This window comes from Vulpes lagopus, chromosome 23, assembly GCF_018345385.1.
Source record: "Vulpes lagopus strain Blue_001 chromosome 23, ASM1834538v1, whole genome shotgun sequence".
NCBI classification, from domain to species: Eukaryota; Metazoa; Chordata; class Mammalia; order Carnivora; family Canidae; genus Vulpes; species Vulpes lagopus.
The window spans coordinates 28,177,066-28,200,206 of NC_054846.1; the positions used below are offsets into that span (position 1 = coordinate 28,177,066).

Consider the following 23,141-nt stretch of genomic DNA (forward strand, 5'->3'; position numbering starts at 1 on the left):
CATGAGTGAATCTTACTCTTTCCTTATTTTATATTTACTATAGAATCTATCCATAATATTGAGATATCCATAATATCTACTACTTAACAGTAGATAGGCATATAACATTTCATGTGTTTGACAGTTCTTTTTTACAATGTAAAGTAATACACAGATGCTGATATAAAATGAAAAGAGCTTAAAAAATTGAGTAGATTAAAATGTAAAATCCTGATGAAATTTATAGAACAGGGATACATATTTTAAAACTGAAATAACCCTGGGGATGTTATAGTAATAATCATGAAGGAGTTGCAGGAATGACTGCCAGTATGTCGTGTACACATTCTCTGGAAGCCTTTCTTCCCTGTGCCTGAAATTCTTTTGTTAGAAATTTGTGGCAGTAGGTGAAAGCATGAATACCCTTACTCACTTCTGCTGAATGTAAATATCCTTGTTGTGAGAAAGGGAAAGGTATAATGCAACGGGCTCTGAATTTTAGTTAAAAGTCATGGATTAGGATTTGGGATACACTAACACGCCCCTTATTAGTTTTTGTCTCTGAGTAAGTAATTTATCTTACTCAACCTTTAATTTATCTGTTTTCTCAGAAGGATCATTATTTACTCAAGTTTATCTGGCTGGTTGTATTATGGGAGAGGAGACAGATAAATTCAGTAGAAACATTTTTTAAAAATAATAATTTGGATATAACTTACTTAAATTTTGGAAGGGGACACATTTTTCATTTGGGTCAAAACTCAAAGATAATTTTATAATGTCTTATTTTTTTCTTCTTACTAGGAGCAAAATCCTTAATTCTCTCTCAGACCCTCTTTGAATTCTTGGTCTTTTAATTAAACCTTGGGGGTTTGTTTGTTTTTGAGAGGGCTGGGTGGGGGGTTGAAGGGAGAAAGGAGGGGGAGAGAGAATCCCAAGCCCAGTACAGAGTCCTGTGGTGGGGCTCGATCTCATGATCCTGAGATCATGACCTGAACTGAAATCAAGAGTTGGACTCCTAACCAACTAGGCCACCTAGACACCCTCAGTAAATGTTTTTAATAGTATTTTTAGACATATCACAGAAAAGTTAAGGTATTTCAGGATCTTGTCTAAGTAGTTAACATTACTCTATTGAGAATATTTGTTAAAATTACTGAATTTGATGAATGGAATAGGTGACAATTTAAATATGAGGGAGAAAATAGATCACAGTTTACAAAAAAAGCAAGAATAATGTTTTATTATACATATATTATTTGAGGGCTTTCAAATGCAGTTACAACAAAAGTTACTTTTTTTGACGACTAAAATTCTTAAAGAAAACTGCATCTTTATGTTCTTAGGAAGTATAATAAAATAAATTTAACAGAATGACACTTCTCATGATTACTTAGAATCTGAAGAAACCCCCCAAAACAGCAAAGATTGAAATGATCTAGTTTTCCAGATATTCCAGTTCCTTTTCTTTACTACTCAGTCTTTGTAATGGGGCAGTTTATTAAGTTGTTTAGAGTCAACAAGCCTAGTTGGTGGATATTGTGAGACTTTGTCATTCACCCAGGTTTTTTCCCTTTCTCTTGATGATCTGATAGATGATAGCAGTGAAGTTTTTTGCAAGAGTGGATGACCAATAGGAGGTTGTAGGTAGTGCTGACTCTTACAAATAGCAAGGGTTCATGAGAGAATGAGGTTGAAAGCACAGATTATGGCTGTATGTAGGGTCTGACTAGGATTAGGTATTAATAGTGTTAAAAGAGCAGGATTAGGGGTAGGGAATAAGGAAGAGTACAGCATGGGCTAAGAAATCACATGTTCCTGCTGATAGTTCACATAATCAGAAAATCCAAATGAATAAGATGCTTGAAATCATGATTGCCATGTTACGTTAAAAATCATTAAGAAGTCTTACTTTGAACTAACTACTTTGTAGAATAAGAGATCTGCTGTTTTTCATACAGATCGTCATTACTTTAAAAAATATTGTGGTAGGGACACCTGGGTGGCTCAGCAGTTAAGCATTTGCCTTCGGCTCAGGTCATGATCCTGAGGTCCTGGAATCGAGTCCCATATTGGGCTCCCTACAGGGAGCCTGCTTCTCCCTCTGCCTCTGCCTCTGTCTCTGCCTCTCTCTCTCTCTCTCTCTCTCTCTCTCTCTGTATCATGAATAAATAAATAAAATCTTAAAAAAAAATACTGTGGGCAGCCCAGATGCCTCAGCGGTTTAGCGCCGCCTTCAGCCCAGGGTGGATTCCTGGAGACCTGGGATCGAGTCCCACGTTGGGCTCCCTGCGTGGAGCCTGCTTCTCCCTCTGCCTGTGTCTCTGCCTCTCTTTCTCTCTCTCTCTGCGTCTCTCATGAATAAATAAATAAAATATTAAAAATTAAAAAAAATACTGTAGTAAAGTATACATAATGTATAATTTACTATTTTAACTACTTTGAAGTTTTTAGTTTTAGTGGCATTAGGGACATTCACATTGTTGTGCAGCCATCACATCACCATCTATCTCCAGAGTTTTCACCATTCCAAACTAAAACACTATATTCATTAAATAATAGCTCTCTGTTCTCCCCTTCCTTCAGTCTCGGGTAACAACTATTTTACTTTTCTGTCTTCTGTGAATTTCAAGGTACCTCATATAAGTGGAATCATACAGTATTTGTCCTTTTGTATCTGACTTCTTGCACTTAGCATGATGTCTTAAAAGTTTCCATTTTTTAAAATACAACATATTGTCTTATTGAACTTCCAATTAATTGCTGTCATACTCTTGAAATGTTGGAGTATTTTATGATTCATGGACCCTATTCTCTTTTCTGTACACTCTCCTTGGGCTGATGTTATCCAGTCCTGTGATTTCAGCTACTATGTGTATGCTGGCTATTCCTAAATCTGTATTTCTAGTCAGGATTTTTGTCTGGATCTCTGGATTCACATCCAAATATTAGTTGGCTTCTCCATATAGATATTTAATAGAAGTTGAACTTAATACTACCAAACCATAATTCTTGATTTCCTTCCTCTCAAATCTGCTTCTTTTCCAATTTCCCTCACTTAACCTAAACTTCTTAAAACTAGAAAACCAGGAATCATCCTTGATTTTTCTTTTTGACACTTGTTTCCCCCTTCTCCCTTTTATCATTTTAGTTTCCTATGTATTTACCATGTAAATAACTTTTAAAAACTCACTATTGGGCAGCCCTGGTGGCGCAGCGGTTTGGCGCCGCCTGCAGCCTGGGGTGTGATCCTGGAGACCCCGGATCGAGTCCCACGTCAGGCTCCCTGCATGGAGCCTGCTTCTCCTTCTCCCTGTGTCTCGGCCTCTCTCTCTCTGTGTCTGTGAATAAATAAATAAATAAAATTAAAAAATCTTAAAAAAAAAAAACTCACTATTAATGATAGTTACATATATGCTTGATAACATGGTTACAGCTATTGTCCTTTTTATGTATTATTATTTATTTTTAACAGAGGCTCTGCTGTAGCTTTAAAATTTTTCTTTAGATAGATGTTTTTAATATAGTTCCTCACTAAAAGCTGGATTGGAGAATATGTATGAAAGTAATTTTGTAGCCATGTCTGCTAGCCTTTGATTCTGTCTTTATAATATATCCTAAATTTGCCTCCTTCTCTCCATTCAGTCCAGGCCACCACTATTGTTTAGGATACTATAGTAGTCTCTTCTGTTTCCTTTCTGTTAATTTCCTCTCATCTGTTCTCCAACAGCAACAAGAGTAATGTTCAATTTTTTAAAAAATTTTTAAATAATTATAGATTCAAAGGAAGTTGTAAACATAGTACTGAGAGGTCCCTTGTGCTCTTCTCTCAGTTCCCTCCTTTGGTTACATCTTCCTTAACTATAAACCATTATCAAGCTTGGAAAATTAATACTGGAAGTGTGAGTATAGTTTCGTGCCATTGTATCATGTGTAGATTCATATAACCATGACTGCAATCAGGATAAGGAGGTATTCCATTACCACAAAGACATCCCTCTCATGCTACCTCTTTATAGTTATTCCACCTCTTATCTCCCACCATCCCTGACCCCTCAGAGTGGTATTTTTAAAACATGAATGAAATCATATTACTACCTGCTTCCAAGCTACCATAACTGATTCTAATCTCAGAATAAAATTTGAACTTTTATGGTTACCTACAAACCTGCTTATCTCTCTGACCTCACTAAATAATGTATGTGTACTACAGCTACACTTGCCTTCTTTGTGTTCCTTTAACACAGTGTTTTCAGAGTTTGACCCCTGGACCAGCAACCTCAGCATCACCTGAGAATTTGTTAGAGATGCAAATTTAGGATTCCATGTCAGACCTACTGAGAGTCAGGAGGTCTGGAAGGTTGGGCCCAGCAGTCTTGTATTTTAATACTGAAACTTGCTAAAATTTGATGACTGCTGCCCTAGAAGTCAAACTCCTGCTATGTGTTAACTCTTGCAGCAGCTTTACCCTCTGTCTGGAATATTTTTTAACTTAGATTGACCCTTTCTTGCATTTGTATCTCTGTCAAAAATACTTCTGCAGAGAGAACTTTAACTCAGTATTCATTGTAAAATAGGCATTCCTCTATATTCTATCATATCTGTCTTTTGCATATTGCCTATCACTGATATTTTTCTTTTTTTAAGATTTTATTTATTAGCAAGAAGGCCAGCTTGAGCCAGGTAAGGGCAGAGGAAGAAACAGACTCCCTGCTGAGCAGGGAACCTGACACAGGGCTCAATCCCAGGACCCCTGGGATCATGATGTGAGCTAAAGGCAGATGCTTATCCGACTGAGCCACCCAGGTGCCCCGATATTTTTCTTATTCGTTAGTTTCTTACTTGTTTCCCCTCCATAAAATCTTACAGCCTTAGAGAGTAGTATTTTGCTTGTTTTGTTCACCTGTTGATGCCCAGGACCTGGAATAGTAGGCACACAATAAATAAATGTCCACTGACTAATTGAATGTTTTTATGATTTTTTTAAGCTATATTCCTCAAGACTGTAAAGCTCTAATCCCCAGGATAACTTTACAGAGTGACTAAAACATGTTGTCTATAGGCAGAATATATATGTATTTTATTATGATTCCAGATATGAAATATTATAACATAGAGGAAATTTTTAAATATGTTCTAGCCTATATCTTACACTATTTGACTATTTCATTTTTGCATTTGTATTATATATCTCCTCTGCATTCATTATTAAATTGTTGGTTATTTTACTAAGCTTAAGATCCCTTAAATCCTTGATCAGCCAGCTACCACCAAGGAATGTACAGGCCATGGGACACTTTAGACAGACATTATCTGTTACTAGTTAGGTACTTTTCCTTTTTCCAGTCTGGTGTTTTACCAAAATTAGATAACTTGAGCTCTGTTTGACCCCTAAGGACCCTTTGGGTCATCCTCCTTCTCCCATCTTCTTTTATGCAGCCATTATCAGTAGAGGTGTGGGTCATAAAGTCTTCTTGTTCTTTGTGTCTCATAAACCTTTACAGGTAGGGGAAATACCCACATCAGGAGATACTCTTGCTTCTGATTATCAACTACAAAAGAAGAGCTGGTTCCATTTTAGAGGAGAAGATATTCAGAGAAGCCTAGTTCCTTTTAAAATTCCTTGATTACTACCAGTAAAACATAATTCTAATACAAAAGACTAATTATTTGTCATAGAAGAATGTATCATGTCTTTAACCTATTTTAGAGCTCTTCCTTAGAGGTGGAAAGGAATCCTGAGATTCCTCATAAGCATTACAAAACAGGATTTCAATTACAATTAAATAAATTTAATTACAATTAAATATATAATTACAATTATATATAATTACATATATAATACATATATAATTACAATTAAATAAATTTTAAGGTTTATATTTTTTAAATGTTTCTGCTTGTGTATACATCTGTAATTTCTTTAAAAAGCGAAAACCTTGGGCAACCTGGGTGGCTCAGCAGTTTAGCACCGCCTTGGGTCCAGGGTGTTGTCCTGTCCTGGAGACCTGGGATCAAGTCCCACGTCGGGCTCCCTGCATGGAGCCTGCTTCTCCCTCTGCCTGTGTCTCTGCCTCTCTGTCTCTCTTTGTGTCTCTATGAACAAATAAATGAAATCTTTAAAAAAAAATAAATAAAAAGTGAAAACCTCTTTATACTGAAAGTCCTAAATTTTGGGTAATAAATTTCAGAACCTCTATATTGATCTGTGCTTAAGTACTTCTGTGTTTAACCACTAACTGACGTACCTTTTGAACGTATAGCAAATAGGGACATAAATTCATTCAGGCCAGGACCATGTCATTTATATACTCTAGCATGCCTAATTATAAGGGATATTTGAGGCAGTTAGTAAATGTACAGTAGTTTGGAAATAAGCTTGAGATACATTAAAATAAGCAAATGGTTGAAATCTGTGGACTGTATTAGTAGTTTTATGATTGCTAACCAATTTTGGTTATTTCCAAAAGTGGATATTTAAGTGATTAGACTACTTTCAAATATTAAAGTGTTTTCTGTGTTTTTTCATAGATATTATTTAATTCTGTTTCTTTGTATAGATAGCCAAAGAACTCTTAAATGTTACTAATCTCATAAACCTTTTGTTTTCTGTTTTGCTTTCTCAATCCTTCTCATGTGATCCTGGATCTTGGGCTGCTAATGGAATGATTTTGGATACTGTGAACCACAGAGCCTATTGTGAAGAATGGCAGGCCTCCAACCTCTCACAGTATGCATTCCTTCCTTCACCAGTACACAGGGTCCTTCAAGAAGCCCCCATTGCGGAGACCACATAGTGTTATTGGAGGAAGCCTTGGATCTTTCATGGCAATGCCCAGAAATGGAAGCAGATTAGGTAATTTAATGGCTTTTTTAAAAAATTTTCTTACTGTAGATCATATACATAGCTATTGTTAGAGTTGTATGGAAGTCAGCTAGCCTTCATTATCTGATTTTTTTTGTAAACTAAAAATCAAGTTGAAAATAACAGAGATAGCAGAAAGAAGGCTCTACGGAGGTACTAGTGCTGACACTACATAGGAGTAACATTTGAAAACCTATCCATCAGGAAGAAACAAAACCCTTAGGAAATGGATGCAAAATTTCAAGATGAAATCTTGAAGATCGTGCTTAATTTAGGGTCTTACCATAGTAATTCCAGATCATCGCCATACAAGAGCCCAGTGCAATGATTTGTATACATGAATGTCACCTGAGCTGCTATTCTTATATTACTATGTCGTTCTAAATATTTAGGAAAGATACATACCTGCAAGTTTCTGTTTATTTCTCTGGTATTTTTTGATAGCATCTTACTATCGTGTTTTTATTTTTATATTTTTAAAAGGTATTTTTAAAGATTTTATTTATTTATTTGAGAAAGAGCACATGAGCTAGGGGATGGGAGACAGAGAGGGAAAAACAGACTCTCCACTGAGCAGGGAGCCAGATATGTGGGACTCGGTCCCTGGATCGCGGGATCATGACCAGAGTCAAAGGCATATGCTTAAGTCAAAGGCATATGCTTAACGAACTAAGCCCCTCAGGTGTCTCTATGTTTTGATTTTTAAAATCCATTTAAGGGCAGCCCAGGTGGCTCAGCGGTTTAGCGCCACCTTTCAGTCCAGGGTGTGATCCTGGAGACTCAGGATCGAGTCCCACATCGGGCTCCCTGCATGGAGTCTGCTTCTCCCTCTGCCTGTGTTTCTCATGAATAAATAAATAAAATCTTTAAAAAAATAAAAATAAAATAAAATCCATTTAAGCATAATGATTTTATAGCCTCATGACATAAGTTTCTAAGGCTTTTTTTTGCCACTTGCTTATCTGCTTCCTTTGCCATGGTAGGTTATTTACTCATGTGTTTTGTTAACTTGAGGAATATGAGCTTTTGAGTTTTGTTAATATGAGGAATATACAGTGGGATTTTATCTATGGGAGAAATGTAGGTCACCTTAATCCCTGCAGATATAACTTTGTGGAATGGTGTGCTGGAATTGGCTCACACTGGTTCATGAGAGATGATTGTTAAATTTAAGGAGTTTTGCAAGCTGGTTGTTAAATATAGCCATTATTAAAATTTAAATGTTAAAAACCTATAATTAAGCTAATTAAAAACAAAAGTAATGAATCTTTAAAGGTCATTATTTCCAAATTATTTTACTACACTATTACCTCTGCTTTTGGGGTTATTTCTGTTGTATCTTATAGCCAAAATTTTATGTAGCGGTATGTACATTTCTTCCCAACTGTATGCTTGGTGTTGGTCATGTTGTAGCTTGAAGTTGACCATGAAGGGACCCCACCGAAATTGGAAAACATTCAGATCAGGACTTGGTTTATTGTTTTGTTGTCTAGTGGAGATTGGCAAACTTTTATGCAAAGGGCCAGATTGTAAATTTTTCAGGTTTTGTAGGCCACATATGGTCTCTGTTGCAAATTTTTCGGCTTTTTAAAAATAACTCTTTAAAGATGCAGAAAATATTTTTACCTTAGGAGCCATACAAAAACAGGTCACCTTTGCTGATCTTTGGTCTGAATTTAAGAAAGTAATATTGAAAATGTTAGTAATGCATATTCAATTTAACAGTGTGTTATATTTGTAGCTTTTATACACTTGTGAATGGCACAAAATTGAGCCATTTGAGAGGTAAATATTCTTCTAGTATACAAAAACTATTACCTGATTGAGCAAAGAGGTTGTTCACACCATTGACAAATGAGTGAAGTTTTGACATAAGCCTTCCTTGTTTAACTTTTATCTTATTAGTGGAAATAAAAATACTGATACTCATGTTGGAACTACACTTGTTTGTTAATGACACGAACAATTTCTTGGTTGAATCAGATGGTACTCAAGTATTTATTTATATAGTCTGAGATGAATGTGCTCCTATGTAGTCCTTGTGCAGTAGAACAGATTTAATTATGCCCTTTATAGGACTTTGAGTGTCTTGTCCTTTTCTTTAGGAAGCTCTCACTTGCACCTCAGACACCTGACACTTCTTTAATCCCAGTGTGGCAGCTAAACTCCCAACACCTTCTTACCAAGATCAACAACTCCTCCCTGAGAGAGTGACAGACTCAATTTATGCATAACAGCTTTTGTCCCTCAGTTCTCTCTTTGTCTCTGCTTCCTGAGTACTATGCACATATTCTTGCAAACTCCGCTATATATTTTAAAGTATTATTACATTTTATTCAACATTTCCTTGAGGAAGAAAGTTTTCAGATTTTGCCAGAAAAAAGAAGACCTGGTTAAATTATCTTTCATATATTTTTTTAAGATATTATTTATTTATTCATGAGAGACAGAGAGAGAGAGAGAGTCAGGCAGAGGGAAAAGTAGGCTCCATGCAGGGAGCTTGATGGGACTCGATCCCAGGACTCCAGGATCAGGCCCTGGGCTGAAAGCAGCGCTAAACCGCTGAGCCACGTGGGCTGCCCCATCTTTAATATTTTAAAAGTGTAACAGAAAAGAATCCTTGGTCTCAGATATGTTACCAGCAGATTAGGATTTAGTTATCAACACACTGAATTTTATTCCCAAGTTAATTTTTTGTTTAGATTTTAATATAAAATTTCTCCAGAAATCTTTATGTAATTGAACTATATTCTTAAATTACATATCAATCTATTAAAAGCCATCATATTTGCAACTGCTTATCATTGTGAGTAGGGATTTTCTCAGTAATGTGTTTTCAAAGGACACGTGGGTGGCTCAGTTGGTTAAACATCTGACTCTTGGTTTTGGCTCAGGTCACGAACTCAGGGTCATGAGGTCAAGCCCTCCCCCAACCCCCTGCCTGCTTGGGCTCCCGAGCTGGGTCTGGAGTCTGCCTAAGATGATTTCCCCCTCTGCCTCCCTGCTCCCCGCTCCTACACACGTATTTTCTCTTTCTAAAAAGAAAATAATGTGTTATCAAGACAAAAAAAATTTTAGGGAATTCTAAGACTGATTTGGATAAGATCCTTTGGTTCATTTTTTTGTTAAACAGTTCCCATTTTCATAAGCAAATATTCATTAAAAATACAAACTTGTAACTAAAATACTACTTTGTTTTACATATTGGTGTTTCATATAACATTTCATTTGAAAGAAAAGGTGCAGTTATATAGAACATTTTTTGATTTGTAGTTAATATTCAATTTATTGGATTATTTTTTGAGCACCTTCTAAATGCCAGGCACTTTGTTAAGTTTGGGGAATACTAAAGTGAATGAGCTAAATCCTGCCCCAAGGGATCTCATAACTTGCTATAAAATCATATGAAACCAAAAAATGCACTTCAGTGTAGTAGATGTGGTAAGTGTGGGCACAATAGTCATCTGTGTCTGAGTGTAGAAAAGATTTCACTGATGACAAATGAACATAATTTTTTTTTTTTTGAACATAGTTTTGAAAAATAAGTATGAGTTTACCAAATTGGTAAATTGGGGAAAGGCATCTCTTATGAATAAAAGAAAGAGGAGAAAGTGTGTTGTGTTAAAACATTCTAGCATGAAGCAATATGATACTTCTTGGGAAATGAATAATTGTATAAAGAAAAACAGTAGTAAGAAATGTGTTTGAGATCTAGTATTTGCTTCTGCTGGGCAACTCTTGCTAGATGAATTACAGGATGATTGACAAACACAAATGTAAGCAGGTATACAAGTTTGTTTTTAATGTATTTCCAGATGGAATTAATCTTCCTCCTCTCTACTCCCATTTAACTTTTATCATTAATTAGAAAACAGAAACAAAAATCACCACTTTGATAATTTAAATATGTTTTTGCCTGTTTCTATAGTTAAATAGATAATCACTGAATAATTTTTGAATTGTTCTTTTAACACTGGAGAGGGGAAGCTGCATTTGTGGCTTTAAAATTTTTTTTTAAAGAATATTCAAAGAAGTAGATCATTTAGCTATAGACTCAGTAGCACCATTACTTTACAGAAAAAATACTAAACTAAATAAAAGGCTAAAGGTCAGGTTTCTATTTTAGCTCTGCCTGAGCTGTGTAACCTTTGAAAATCATTTAACCTTTCAAAGTCTCAGTTCTCAGATCTAGAAAATGAGAGAACTAAGTAATCCTTGTGTTATTTCCAGTCTGTAATTTTATTATTCATCTCCTGATAATAACTTGGTTGTTAATTTTTTTTTCATATTTTTCATAATCTCAAGAGTGTGAAGGGTTTGTCACTAGTTTCAAGACATCTGAGTTCTATTTTGCTCTATTAGCTACACACCTAGAGCAGCAGAATGTAGAATGATTTTTTTCTTTTTTAAGATTTTATTTATTGGGGATCCCTGGGTGGCGCAGCGGTTTAGTGCCTGCCTTTGGCCCAGGGCGCGATCCTGGAGACCCAGGATCGAATCCCACGTCGGGCTCCTGGTGCATGGAGCCTGCTTCTCCCTCTGCCTATGTCTCTGCCTCTCTCTCTCTCTCTCTCTATCATAAATAAACAAAAAAATTTTAAAAAAAAGATTTGATTTATTTATTCATGAGAGACACAGAGAGGCAGAGACACAGGCAGAGGGAGAAGCGGGCCCAATGTGGGACTCTGGGATCACGCCCCAAGTGGAAGGCAGACACTAAATGACTGCGCCACCTAGGCATCCTGAGAATGTAGGATGATTTTTGTGTGTTAGCTACCTATATCTTATTTGCAGTGATAATAAATTGTGTGATACAGTAGTGTATAAAATATATCTTTGAAGATAAATGATGTTTCCTTTTGTGATACAGATATTGTTCATGAAAATCTAAAAATGGGATCAGATGGTGAGAGTGACCAAGCTTCTGGGACATCATCTGATGAAGTACAGTCACCTACGGGCGTTTGTCTTAGAAATCGTATACATAGACGGATCTCAATGGAGGTAACGATACACCTGCATATATGTGTTTGTATAAATACATATATACATCAAACAGTAAATGCCCATTTGAAAATTTTCATGAAGGCAAATGACATTGTAAGAAAATTGTTTCTCTGCATTAGTAAAAAAAAAAAAAAAAAAGCCTTGTGAATATTTCCTTTTTTCTAGTTATCTACTATTCCAAGGCAAATATACATTAATTATATTTAACATTCTGCAGAACACATATAGAATCTCTGTAAGAGAAATGTGAATTTTCAAAAATACTGGAAATTCAGAATGATACTTTAGCATTTTTCTTTTCAGAAAATATGATTTTAATTCTATTTTTGAGGTTCATCCAGATACTTAATATTTATTTTATAAATATTTTATTTCAGATTTTAAAAAAAGATTTTATTTATTTATTCATGAGAGCTACAGAGAGAGAGAGACATAGGCAGAGGGAGAAGCAGGCTCCACGCAGGGAGCCCGAGGTGGGACTCGATCCTGGGTCTCCAGGATCATGCCCTGAGCTGAAGATGCTCAACCACTGAGACATCCAGGCATCCCTTATTTCAGATTTCAAACTGTGTACATAAAATAAGCACTACTTTTTTTTTTTTGCTTTATATTATAAATAATGGATATCATTGCCTTGATGGCTTATTATACCTGCCAGTTTCTATAGAACATATAAGTTATGTCTTCATGTAAAAGAATAGCTCAGGTATAACCTTGAGACCAAAGTTGATTATGAATGTTATTATTTCAGTATATACTATAGTTTATAAAAGTTTTCTCCAAAACAATTGAAAGTGTTTTGAATTAAGAATATTGTTATTTAAAAATACATAATTTTAAAAAGAATATTGGGGTTTTTTGTTTTGTTTTTGGTACTTTTGAGTTGAGACTACAGTGCTTAGGTATCTGTCCCATTGGCTGATTGCATTTTCATTGATTAAAGATTGCTGCTAAATCAGTTCAAAAAACAATATCAGTTTTCTAAATGATAAATTAATATTTTCAACTCTTGAGATCAACTTGCTATCTATTCATATCACTATAATTATATTACAATAATAAAATTATTTTTCTTCATATATATAATTTTCTTATGTTTAAAAAGTTTTTTTTACTATTAGGATTTTTATTAGGATTTTAATTAGGATTTTTTTTTTACTATTAGGACTTTACTATTGGGATTTTTATAAGGATTTTTTTTTTTTTAAATTCTTAGGACTTTCTCAGTCTTCATTGAGCTATATTTATTTTTTGCTCCAAAGGTGATAGTCCATTGATGATATTCTTTCTTTTTTTTTTTTTTTTTTCTTTCTTTCTTTTGTATAATAGCTGAAAAGACTTCTTTCTTAACATCTTCTGCATCTTGCATAGATATATATATATATATATATATAATCTTGAATGTTTTTGGATTCTGTATATACTTCTAGATAAGTTTTAAATATTTTGTTCTTATAATAATGTTATTTGATTTATTTGGGATTATGTAAAATGTAAAACTAATATGGGAGAACCATTATATTTTTATTATTTAGTCTTAGCATTTGGGAGTATGGTATATATTTCTATACTTGAGTCATATATCTCTCAGTAAATTTTTACATAATTCCTATATATCTCAATTTTCTTTTATACTATTATGGATAGTAGGGATTTATTTTTATAGGATTTATGTTTCTTGGTGTGACAATATAGGCAAGATTCCCTTTTGAGTTTCTCCCAGTTCACCTTTATAACTAAATGGAATAGAAATACCCCTTCCCATTTTTTTTTTAAAGAGCCACCCTTGTATCCCTAGAATAAATCCCACTTAATTGTGGCAAATGATATATATAATATATTAAATATATATGTGTGTGTGTGTGTGTGTGTATATATATATATATATATATATATATATATATATATATATATATATATAAATTAGCTCTATGCCCAGCATGGCCAGGCACTCCTGATTTTTTTTAATGTATTGTTGGATCTGATTTGCTAATGTTTTTTGTGGGATTTTTGCATATATGTTCAGAGATACTGGCTTGTAGTTACTTTTTTGTGGTGTTTTTATCTGGTTTTGGTATCAGGATAATGCCAGCCTCATAGAATGAATTTAGAAGGTTTCTTTCCTCTTCTATTTTTTTTTTTGGAGTAGTTTGAGAAGGATAGGTATTAACTCTTGTTTAAATTTTTGATGAGATTCATCTGTGAGACCAGTCTGGTCCAGAGCTTTTGTGTGTTGGAAGTTTTTTGATAACTGATTCAGTTTCATTGCTGGTAATTCTTGTTTTCAGATTTTCTTTCTCATTCAGTTTTGGGAAGTTGTTATATGTTTCTAGGAATTTATGCATTTCTTCTGGGTTGTCCACTTTGTTGGCTTATAATTTGTCATTAAATTCTCTTATAATCCTTTGCTTTTCTGTAGTGTCGGTTGTTATTTCTCATCTTTCCTTTGATTTTGAGCCCTCTCCTTTTTTTTTTTTTGATGAGTCTGGCTAATGGTTTATCAGTTTTGTTGATCTTTTCTTTTTAAAAAATGTATTTATTTGAGAGAGAGCATGCACACTCGTGCATGCGGAGGGGAGGGGCAGACAGAGAGGGAGAGAATCTCCAGCAGACTCCCTGCTGAACACAGGGCTCTACACCAGGCTCTATCTCACCACCCTGAGATCATGACCTTAGTCAAAATCAAGAATCAATGCTTAGCCAGCTGAGCCACCCAGTTGATCTTTTCAACAAACTAGCTCTTACTTTGATCTGTTCTCTCTTTTTTTAAGTCTCTATTTCATTTATTTCTATTCTAATCTTTATTTCCTTCCTTCTAGGTTTGGGCATTTTTCTTTTTCTAGCTGCTTTATGTGTAAAGTTAGATTGTTTGAGATTTTTGTTGCTTTTATTTCTTTCCATTGATATAGCAATAATAAAAGATTTCAGTTGTCTCACTGTGTTGCATATAAAACCTTACAATACCTGCCTGGTTAGGTATTTAAACTGGTCACATTTTGTGGTAGTCTTTGCCTCTTCCTACATGGTATAATGTCTAAGTAAATTCCATGTGGAATTTACCAGCAAAAGGACTCAGAAATAACTGGGTTGCAGAGTACCATTTCTGTAGAATTATGTTATATACTTTTGCTTACAGTAAAATTGTTATATATTTTTGCTTACAGTAAATGTATTTGCATTCAGATATTATATATAATCAACAGGGTAACTTTGAAACTTTAATAAAGCTTGTCAGTTACTTACCATTAATAAATAATATAGTAGAGCCCATGAACTCAAAAGTGAAATGCCTTTGTCTCTTCTATTTGTAGTTATCTATAAATACCTTTTTTCCTTTTTACCTTTTTACCTTTTTAAAGGACTTAAATAAGCGATTATCACTGCCTGCAGATATCAGAATACCTGATGGATATCTTGAAAAATTGCAGATAAACAGTCCACCGTTTGATCAACCAATGAGCCGAAGGTCTCGTAGAGCTTCTTTAGTAAGTTTTCAATCTCCTGTACCTATGCCATTAAATCTGTTGGATTATCTGTATGTAAACATTTTAGATTAATTTTTATATTTACTTTTTGAATAACTAAATTTTATTGCTTTGCTTTTTGGATTTTATTGTTTTCCAATTCTTTTGAATTTAAAGATGCATATTGCAATACAATTTAAGCTATATTCTGTCTTATTTTCTGAAGAAATTTTATTGATATAATTTAGAAGTATAGTATATATATTAGATATACAAATATATATAATACAGAAAAGAACGTAAACCATAATTGTACATAGCTAAATGTATTTTTCCAAAGTTAACATACCTGTGTAACTAGTCTCCAGATCAATAAAAGAAAATTCAAGTTCCCCAGAACTCCCTCCTGCCACCTCTCTGTTCACTTTCTGCTCCCACTTCCTCAACTGTAGCCACATTCCTGCTTTCTAATGCCAAAGATTAGGTTACATATGTTTCCTATTGTTTTGGTTATATTATCCTTATAATTTTCTTACTGTCTCAAAAGACTTTCTAAAATTTTCATTTACATTAACATTCTTATTTTTAAAATGCTTTTGTGATTTCTGATTATTCATAAACTTTTGAACTTTAATTATGACTATATAAATTACTAAAATACATTTTATACAAATACATAAATATGTGTATTTAAGTTTATATTATACAATATGCATGGAAGAATAGAGTATATATTCTGTTTTTGGCTGGCCTATTTTGCTGAATGTTATGCTCTTGTTTCATCTGGTTTATTCCATATACTTATAGTTCATTTGTTCTTATTGTTGCATGGTATTCCATTGTACACTATACTTCATCCAGTATCCTTTTGATGGACATTTAAATGTTTGGGTTGTTTTTAGTTTTTAGTTAGTACCAAATAGTGGTTCTGTCATCATTCTTGTACATGTATTTTGGTTAATGTGTGTAAGCATTTTTGTTGGGTGCATACCTAGGAGTGAAACTGTTAGATCTAATTGTGCGTATATGTTCAGTTTTCCTAAACATTGTTAAAAGAGTTTCCAAAGTTGTCATACCAATTTACACTCACATCAATATTTGATAGTTGTTTATTCTCCTTAGCCAACTTTTGATATTGTCTTTTTTTAAAAAAAAATTTTTTTTAACTTTTTTGGTGAGAGTGTAGTGTGGTTTTACTTTGCATTTTTCTGATGACTAAGCTGAACACCTTTTTTAATGTTTAATGGTCATTTAGATATACCTTCTTTTGTGATTTAACAGCTGAAGTCTGTTTTCTGCTTTTTTCTTATTGATTCATGAAAATTCTTTATGTATTGTGAATAAAGAAACTGTGAATTACATGTCTTGTAGATATCTTCTCCTAGCATTTAGCAACCGACCCTTGCAGTTGCAATAAACATTGCTGATTGAAAGGTCAGCTTTCCCTGTTGCAATGTCACCTTTGATATAAGTTCAGGTGGTTGTGTATTAAGGATCTCTTATGGATGCCTCTAGCCCTATAGTAGAGGGGCACACAAAGTGCTGTGGGAGGGGATGCCTGGGTGGCTCAGTGATGTAGCGCCTGCCTTTGGCCCAGAGCATGATCCTGGAGTCCTGGGATTGGGTCCCACATTGGGCTCCCTGCATGGAGCTTGATCTTTCTCTCTGCCTGTGTCTCTGCCCCCACCCCCCACCCCCGTGTCTCTCATGAATTAAATAAATAAAATCTTTTTTTAAAAAAAAGCGCTGTGGGACAACAGAAGAGATAGCAAGTAGAACGGCTTTGTGTATCACAGACTTGCAGAGGAGATAGTACTTGAGCTGGCTCTAGGATGGGTAGGAACTTGTCAGGTTGACAATAAATAGAAGGGTATTCTAAGCAGAGGAAACTTGATGTATTAATACCCACAAGTATGAATGTAAGTATGTTGGGGAAATTATAACTGATATGAAGGGTAAATGTGGGATAATATTAAAGGATAGGGATTAAAAGAATAGGATAGGGATCCCTGAGTGGCGCAGCGGTTTGGCGCCTGCCTTTGGCCCAGGGCGCGATCCTGAAGACCCGGGATCGAATCCCATGTCGGGCTCCCGGTGCATGGAGCCTGCTTCTCCCTCTGCCTGTGTCTCTGCCTCTCTCTCTCTCTCTCTCTCTCTCTCTCTCTCTCTGTGTGTGTGTGTGTGACTATCATAAATAAATAAAAAATTAAAAATAAATAAATAAAAGAATAGGATAAATCCAGACCATCAGGCCAGGCCAGGCAAGGAGTCTGAACTTCATTCATCTCATGTAATGGACCTCAGAGTTTGATTTAAACAAGGGCTGATGAAACATTTTTGTTTAGGACCATTAAAGATAAAATAGGCAGGACCTCTGATACTCACCTGAACTTTGTGTCTGAAGAGCAATTGATGAGGATTCCTGAATTGCTAGCAGTTGTTATTCTTTTTATATTTTATATCATGGAATGTTTTTATCCACCAAAAACTTCTGTTTGGTTACATATTCTAAAGAGTAAAATTACCTTATGCTGTATATAACATGAGCACATTGCTATTTAACATTCATCAGTGTATAATAAAGTAAAACTATAGTGCCAACTTGATTTTGGTATTATAGGTTATGGTCCTCATAGTTTTGCATCACTGCCTAAGACATTTTTATTTAAACAGCTTTGCCATTTGATTACCTCGTTGAAAGTGTTCTTTGGCTATTGATTTTTATCAAAGATTAGTGCTTAAGATAAATTTTGGAGTTATTTAATGTTCAGATTGAGATTAACAATATGATATATTCACATAATTCCTAAAACTGTCCCTTATGAGCTTTTTCAGTCTGCACTAAATTAAGGAAAACAGTGCCCTCTAATGAATATTAAGTGATGGAGTTTTTAGTGTGGTTTAGTATTCCTACCTAACTTCCTTGGTTTTTGATCTAAAGTGGTTTATGGATTTCAGATTAATTATACCAGCTGTGTTTTGGTTTCTACTAATGCACCCTTTTCATTATTCATCTGCCTTGCTAAAATAAACCATGGTCTCTTGTGAAGTATATTAGAAAATTATTCTTCACTACCTTAGGTTTAGGTATGAAGGGGGAAGGGCTAGAGAATGGATAGAAAGGGTATGGGAAAAGAAATATATCCTTCACGTGTGTTAGAGCTCATGTTTCCGTGGATAATATACTTTTTTTTTTTTTAAGGTTTATTTATATTAGAGTGAGAGTGCACACGCTCATACAAGCAGGAGGTAGGGCAGAGGGAAGGCTAAAGAATCTCAGGCCGACTCAGTGCTATGCTGAGATCATGACCTGAATCAAAATGAAGAGTCAGATGCTTAAGCCACTGAGCCACCCAGGCATCTCTAGATAATAAACTCTATCTAAAAAAGCAATGTTTTCAATATAAAATATAAAATTTTAACCTTGTCTTTCTAAAACTATAAAACTTTGTTTTTGCTTATTCATTAGTAATATATAACAATATAGTAATAACATAAATCCTTTGCATAGGAATTAAGAAACCAATCACAATTCATTTTTGTTGAAAAGAGACTTACGATAGGATTAATTGGTTCTTCTATAAATTTATGATGATCATTATTGACCTCAAATGAAACCTGTTTTTCTTGGCTATCCTGTATTGTCTTTCTTTGTTTAATTCTTCCCCTCTCACTCTGCGCAGATGATCTCTCTACGTGATAAAGAAGAGAGAAGCCATTAACCAGAAACCTCCTTGTATTTTTTTAATAACAAGCATGCAAATTTATCTATGCCTGTACTCATTCTGATCTTTCCTTCTTTTAATATTGAGGAATTGTCTTTCTTCTGTACCATCTCAGGATGCTTGAGAATATTTTTGTCATCCTGGTCTATTCATATATATATGTTCAGTCTCTTTCTTGACTAAATTCTTCCTATTTTTATTTAATAAACTTTCTACTTTAGAATAGTTTTAGATTTGTTTTCTATAAGTTTCTTTAAATTTTTCTAATTTAAAAGATAATATTGAGTTCCCATACACATATCCAGTTACCACTATTATTAACATTTTTCATTACTTTAGTGTATTATAACTAAGGAAATCAGCATCTTGTACATAATTACTACTCCACACTATTCATTTCCCTAGTGTCCTTTTTTTGTCCCAGGATCCCATTTAGGACACCACATTACATTTAGTTATTATATCTCATATTAAAGATACTGGTTATTGAATTGATGAAGTACTATATAATATTACTAATGGTTGATTAGAAATGAAATGTTCTAACTCTTAACATTGAAACATTAGATTAGTGGAAAGCCTACATACCAATAGTCAAGATTCGTTAGAGCATTGATTCACTTAGAATGATGGCATGCTCACTGGAAGTTCCGTGAGCCTGTTAAGTGCAGCTCTAGTAGATTGAAAGTCTATATATGAAAATTTGCCTCATTATATTGTAATTAATAGGTTTTACACACTTACAGAATCTACTTGTTCCTAACAGCAAGTTGGATTCTTCAATCATGGCTTGAGCAGTGTTATATGTACTCCTTTCTTCTTTTTCTTTTTTTTTTAAGATTTTATTTACGTATTCATGAGAGACACACAGAGGCAGAGACATAGGCAGAGGGAGAAGCAGGCTCCCCATGGAGACTCCAATGTGGAACTCAATCCCAGGACCCCAGGATCACACTGTGAGCCAAAGGCAGACATTCAACCACCCAGACACCCCTCCTTTCTTATTCCTAAGAGTAGGTGAGAAAGTAGTGTATCAAGTCCTGATGTCCCTTAGAGATAGTAAATATATTACAGAGTATGGAAGTGAGGCTTAAAATCCACTTACAATTTAATTTACTTTTGTCATATTATGTACAGAATTAAGATAGTATCATACTGACAATAACAGCAATTTTTGGAAGACAAAATTACCAAGTGGAATAAAAGTTCTCAATCTGTTTTCTGTCCCAGACAATTCTTTCTTTCTTCTTTTTTTTTTTTTTTAAGATTTTATTTATTCATGAGAGGCACAGAGAAAGAGAGGTAGAGACATAGGCAGAGGGAGAAGTGGGCTCTCTGCAGGGAGTCTGAAGCAGGACTGGATCCCAGGACCCCAGGGTTATGACCCAAGCCAAAGGCAGACGCTCAACCACTGAGCCACCCAGGTGCCCCTGCCCAGGACATTTCTATCAGTCATGCTAACTCCATAATGGGAAATGGGTGTTTGAAAAAAATCTCCCTTCGTTCCCTGTGTTTATTATGTATGCTTTGACTTTTAGGATGGCATGTATAGAACATTGGTTTTTAACCTCAGACTGCATTGCTAACATGTTAATACGAAGGAGGGCACTTGTGATAAGCACTTGTAGATAAATTATATGTAAGTGATGAATTGCTAAATTCTCCTGAAGCCAATATTACACTATATGTTAACTAGAATTTAAATAAAAACTTGAAAAAAATATTTAGAATTATGATACAGTGATTATGTTGGTAGAGCCAGAGTAATCCAGAAACCTCCCATAATGTTCAATACCACTTACAGGGTACAGTGAATTACAGGAAGGCTATTAAAAATTATAATTTATTTTGGATTTAAAAAAATTTTCATGTGGTTAGGCTTTAAGAGTCATCTGAATAGGAATTTGATTGGGGCTGCCCAAAAAGCCAGGTATTCTCTTGGAGCAATGAAATAACAGAAAAAATTATCTTAATTTGTTTGGAAAGTAGAATTAAGGAGGTTTTTATATTTTATTAAAATATAAAGTTGGTATATTTGGGTGCCTCAGTTGCATAAGCATCTGACTCTTGATTTTGTCTCAGGTCATGATCTTGGGATTGTGAGATTGAGCTCCAAGTCGGGTTCTGAGCTCAGCAGGGAGTCTGCCTGAGGTCCTCTCCTTCTCTCTTCCTCTCTCTCCCCTCCCCGCCTTCTTGCTTGCGCTCTTTCTCTGAAATAAATAAATCCTTAAAAAATAAAATATAAAGCTTAGTGTTTAATTCCTTTAGCTATTTCTGCTTTTACAAAACTTTTAAAATATTGTAAAATAATCTAATGATTGAACTTAGTCTAGATTGTGAACTCATGAAAGCGGGAATCCTTTCTGCCTTTATTATATCCCCAGTACCTAACATTGTACTTGGTAAATGAATAAATGAGCTTTGTCCTCTGTCCTCTGAATAATTTCTGTAGGAGAACATGTCAACAAGCTAGTCATTATATCTATTGTTAATCTTGTCATGTTCAGCAGATAAAAATGCAAGCAAATTTTTCTAAAAATTCCATTTAAAGATTCAGTAAGTAATATTTAGATATAATTATTAAAGCCTTAGGCTGGAAATTATTAAATGAGGTGGTTACAGTTTATTCTGGCAAATAATCCACTAGTATAACTATGCCTTTTTTCTGAATTCTCTGCCTGCCTGCATGATGAAATTCAATAATGCTCTTTATCATATAGATTGATTATTCAAATTTAAATTCAACTTTATAGTACAGTATTGCCTTTGTTTTAAAAAACAAACTTTCAGCATATTTTAATGATCTCACAAAATGTCATTCTCTGAAGAATGAGTTTGTTAATATTTGATCATCCCTTATATACTTCATATGATACAGTAATCTCTGTAACATTTTTATCTTTACAATCTTGAATTTTTGGTCTACTTACATACTCTTTAAAGCAAATATCAGCATTTTTATCATAGCCACTGAACCATTGGTCAAAGTATATTTGGGGTTTTAAGGGAGTACCAGTATTTATTTACTTAAGATAAAAGAATGAATAAGAAAATTTCCCAACTCCTGAAAAGAAAAAGTTTCTAGCTTGTGGTCATATTTTTCTTTGTGGTTCTCATTATTATAGATAATATTTTTTCAAGGACTTCATTGTTTTGTTTATACTAGTTTCCATTATCAATATATTACTTTCCCCTTCATTTAAGATATGACACTAGACTTAAAATTCATGGCAAAAGTGAAGTAGTTCCATATTTGTGAGTTTAATGAATTCTAGAGATAGGTATAAGAAAAGTAACACATTCTACCATAGTTGATGTGACCCTGGCAATTAGTGTTTTTTCAAAGTAGTTATTTAAGATCCTGTCTAAATAAGCTGTAAACAAAACATACATACACTAAAAGATTATTTAGGATCAGGGTATTTGCCACATTTTTTCCCTATTAAAGTTAAAAAACTTGGGGCAGCCTGGGTGGCTCAGCGGTTTAGCGTTGCTGTCAGCCCAGGGCCTGGTCTTGGAGACCCGGGATCGAGTTCCACGTCGGGCTCCTGCATGGAGCCTGCTTCTCTGTCTCTGCCTGTGTCTCTGCCTCTCTCTGTCTCTCATGAATAAATAAATAAAATCTTAAAAAAATAATAATAAATAAAGTTTAAAAACTCCATTTGTGGGAATCCCTGGGTGGCTCAGCGGTTTAGCACCTGCCTTCGGCCCAGGGCATGATCCTGGAGTCCTGGGATCGAGTCCCACGTCAGGCTCCCTGCATGGAGCCTGCTTCTCCCTCTGCTTGTGTCTCTGCCTCTCTCTCTCTGTGTCTTTCATGAATAAATAAATAAAATCTTTAAAAAAATAAAACTCCATTTGTACTTGGAAAGTGTTATCTATTGTGATACTACTTTATTATTCTGCATAGTTACTGATAGTAGAAAGCAAGGATTTAGTACCTCTGAGTCACATATAAGACAGCACATGGGTAGATGGTGTGTGATGGTTCCAGAATCTCATTTTTTAAGTAAAATTGTTTGAAAGTATCACATAGTGCGAAAAGTCATAAAGAGTGCAAAAAGAAATTTTAGAGTCATCTGTTACTTGATCATAGTCATC

The 23,141-nt window shown here is 34.5% G+C and overlaps 1 protein-coding gene across 3 annotated transcripts in view; it reads left to right on the forward strand.

Annotated features, from left to right (window-relative positions):
* The window catches only part of CDK17 (cyclin dependent kinase 17), a 110,832-nt gene that overhangs the window by 64,868 nt on the left and 22,823 nt on the right, over positions 1-23,141 (forward strand). For all 3 annotated transcript variants that reach the window (XM_041738415.1, XM_041738414.1, XM_041738413.1), the window contains exons 3-5: positions 6,671-6,835; positions 11,715-11,848; positions 15,211-15,336. In XM_041738415.1, coding sequence (XP_041594349.1) covers positions 6,671-6,835; positions 11,715-11,848; positions 15,211-15,336 — 425 coding nt within the window. The remainder of the gene's footprint in view (positions 1-6,670; positions 6,836-11,714; positions 11,849-15,210; positions 15,337-23,141) is intronic.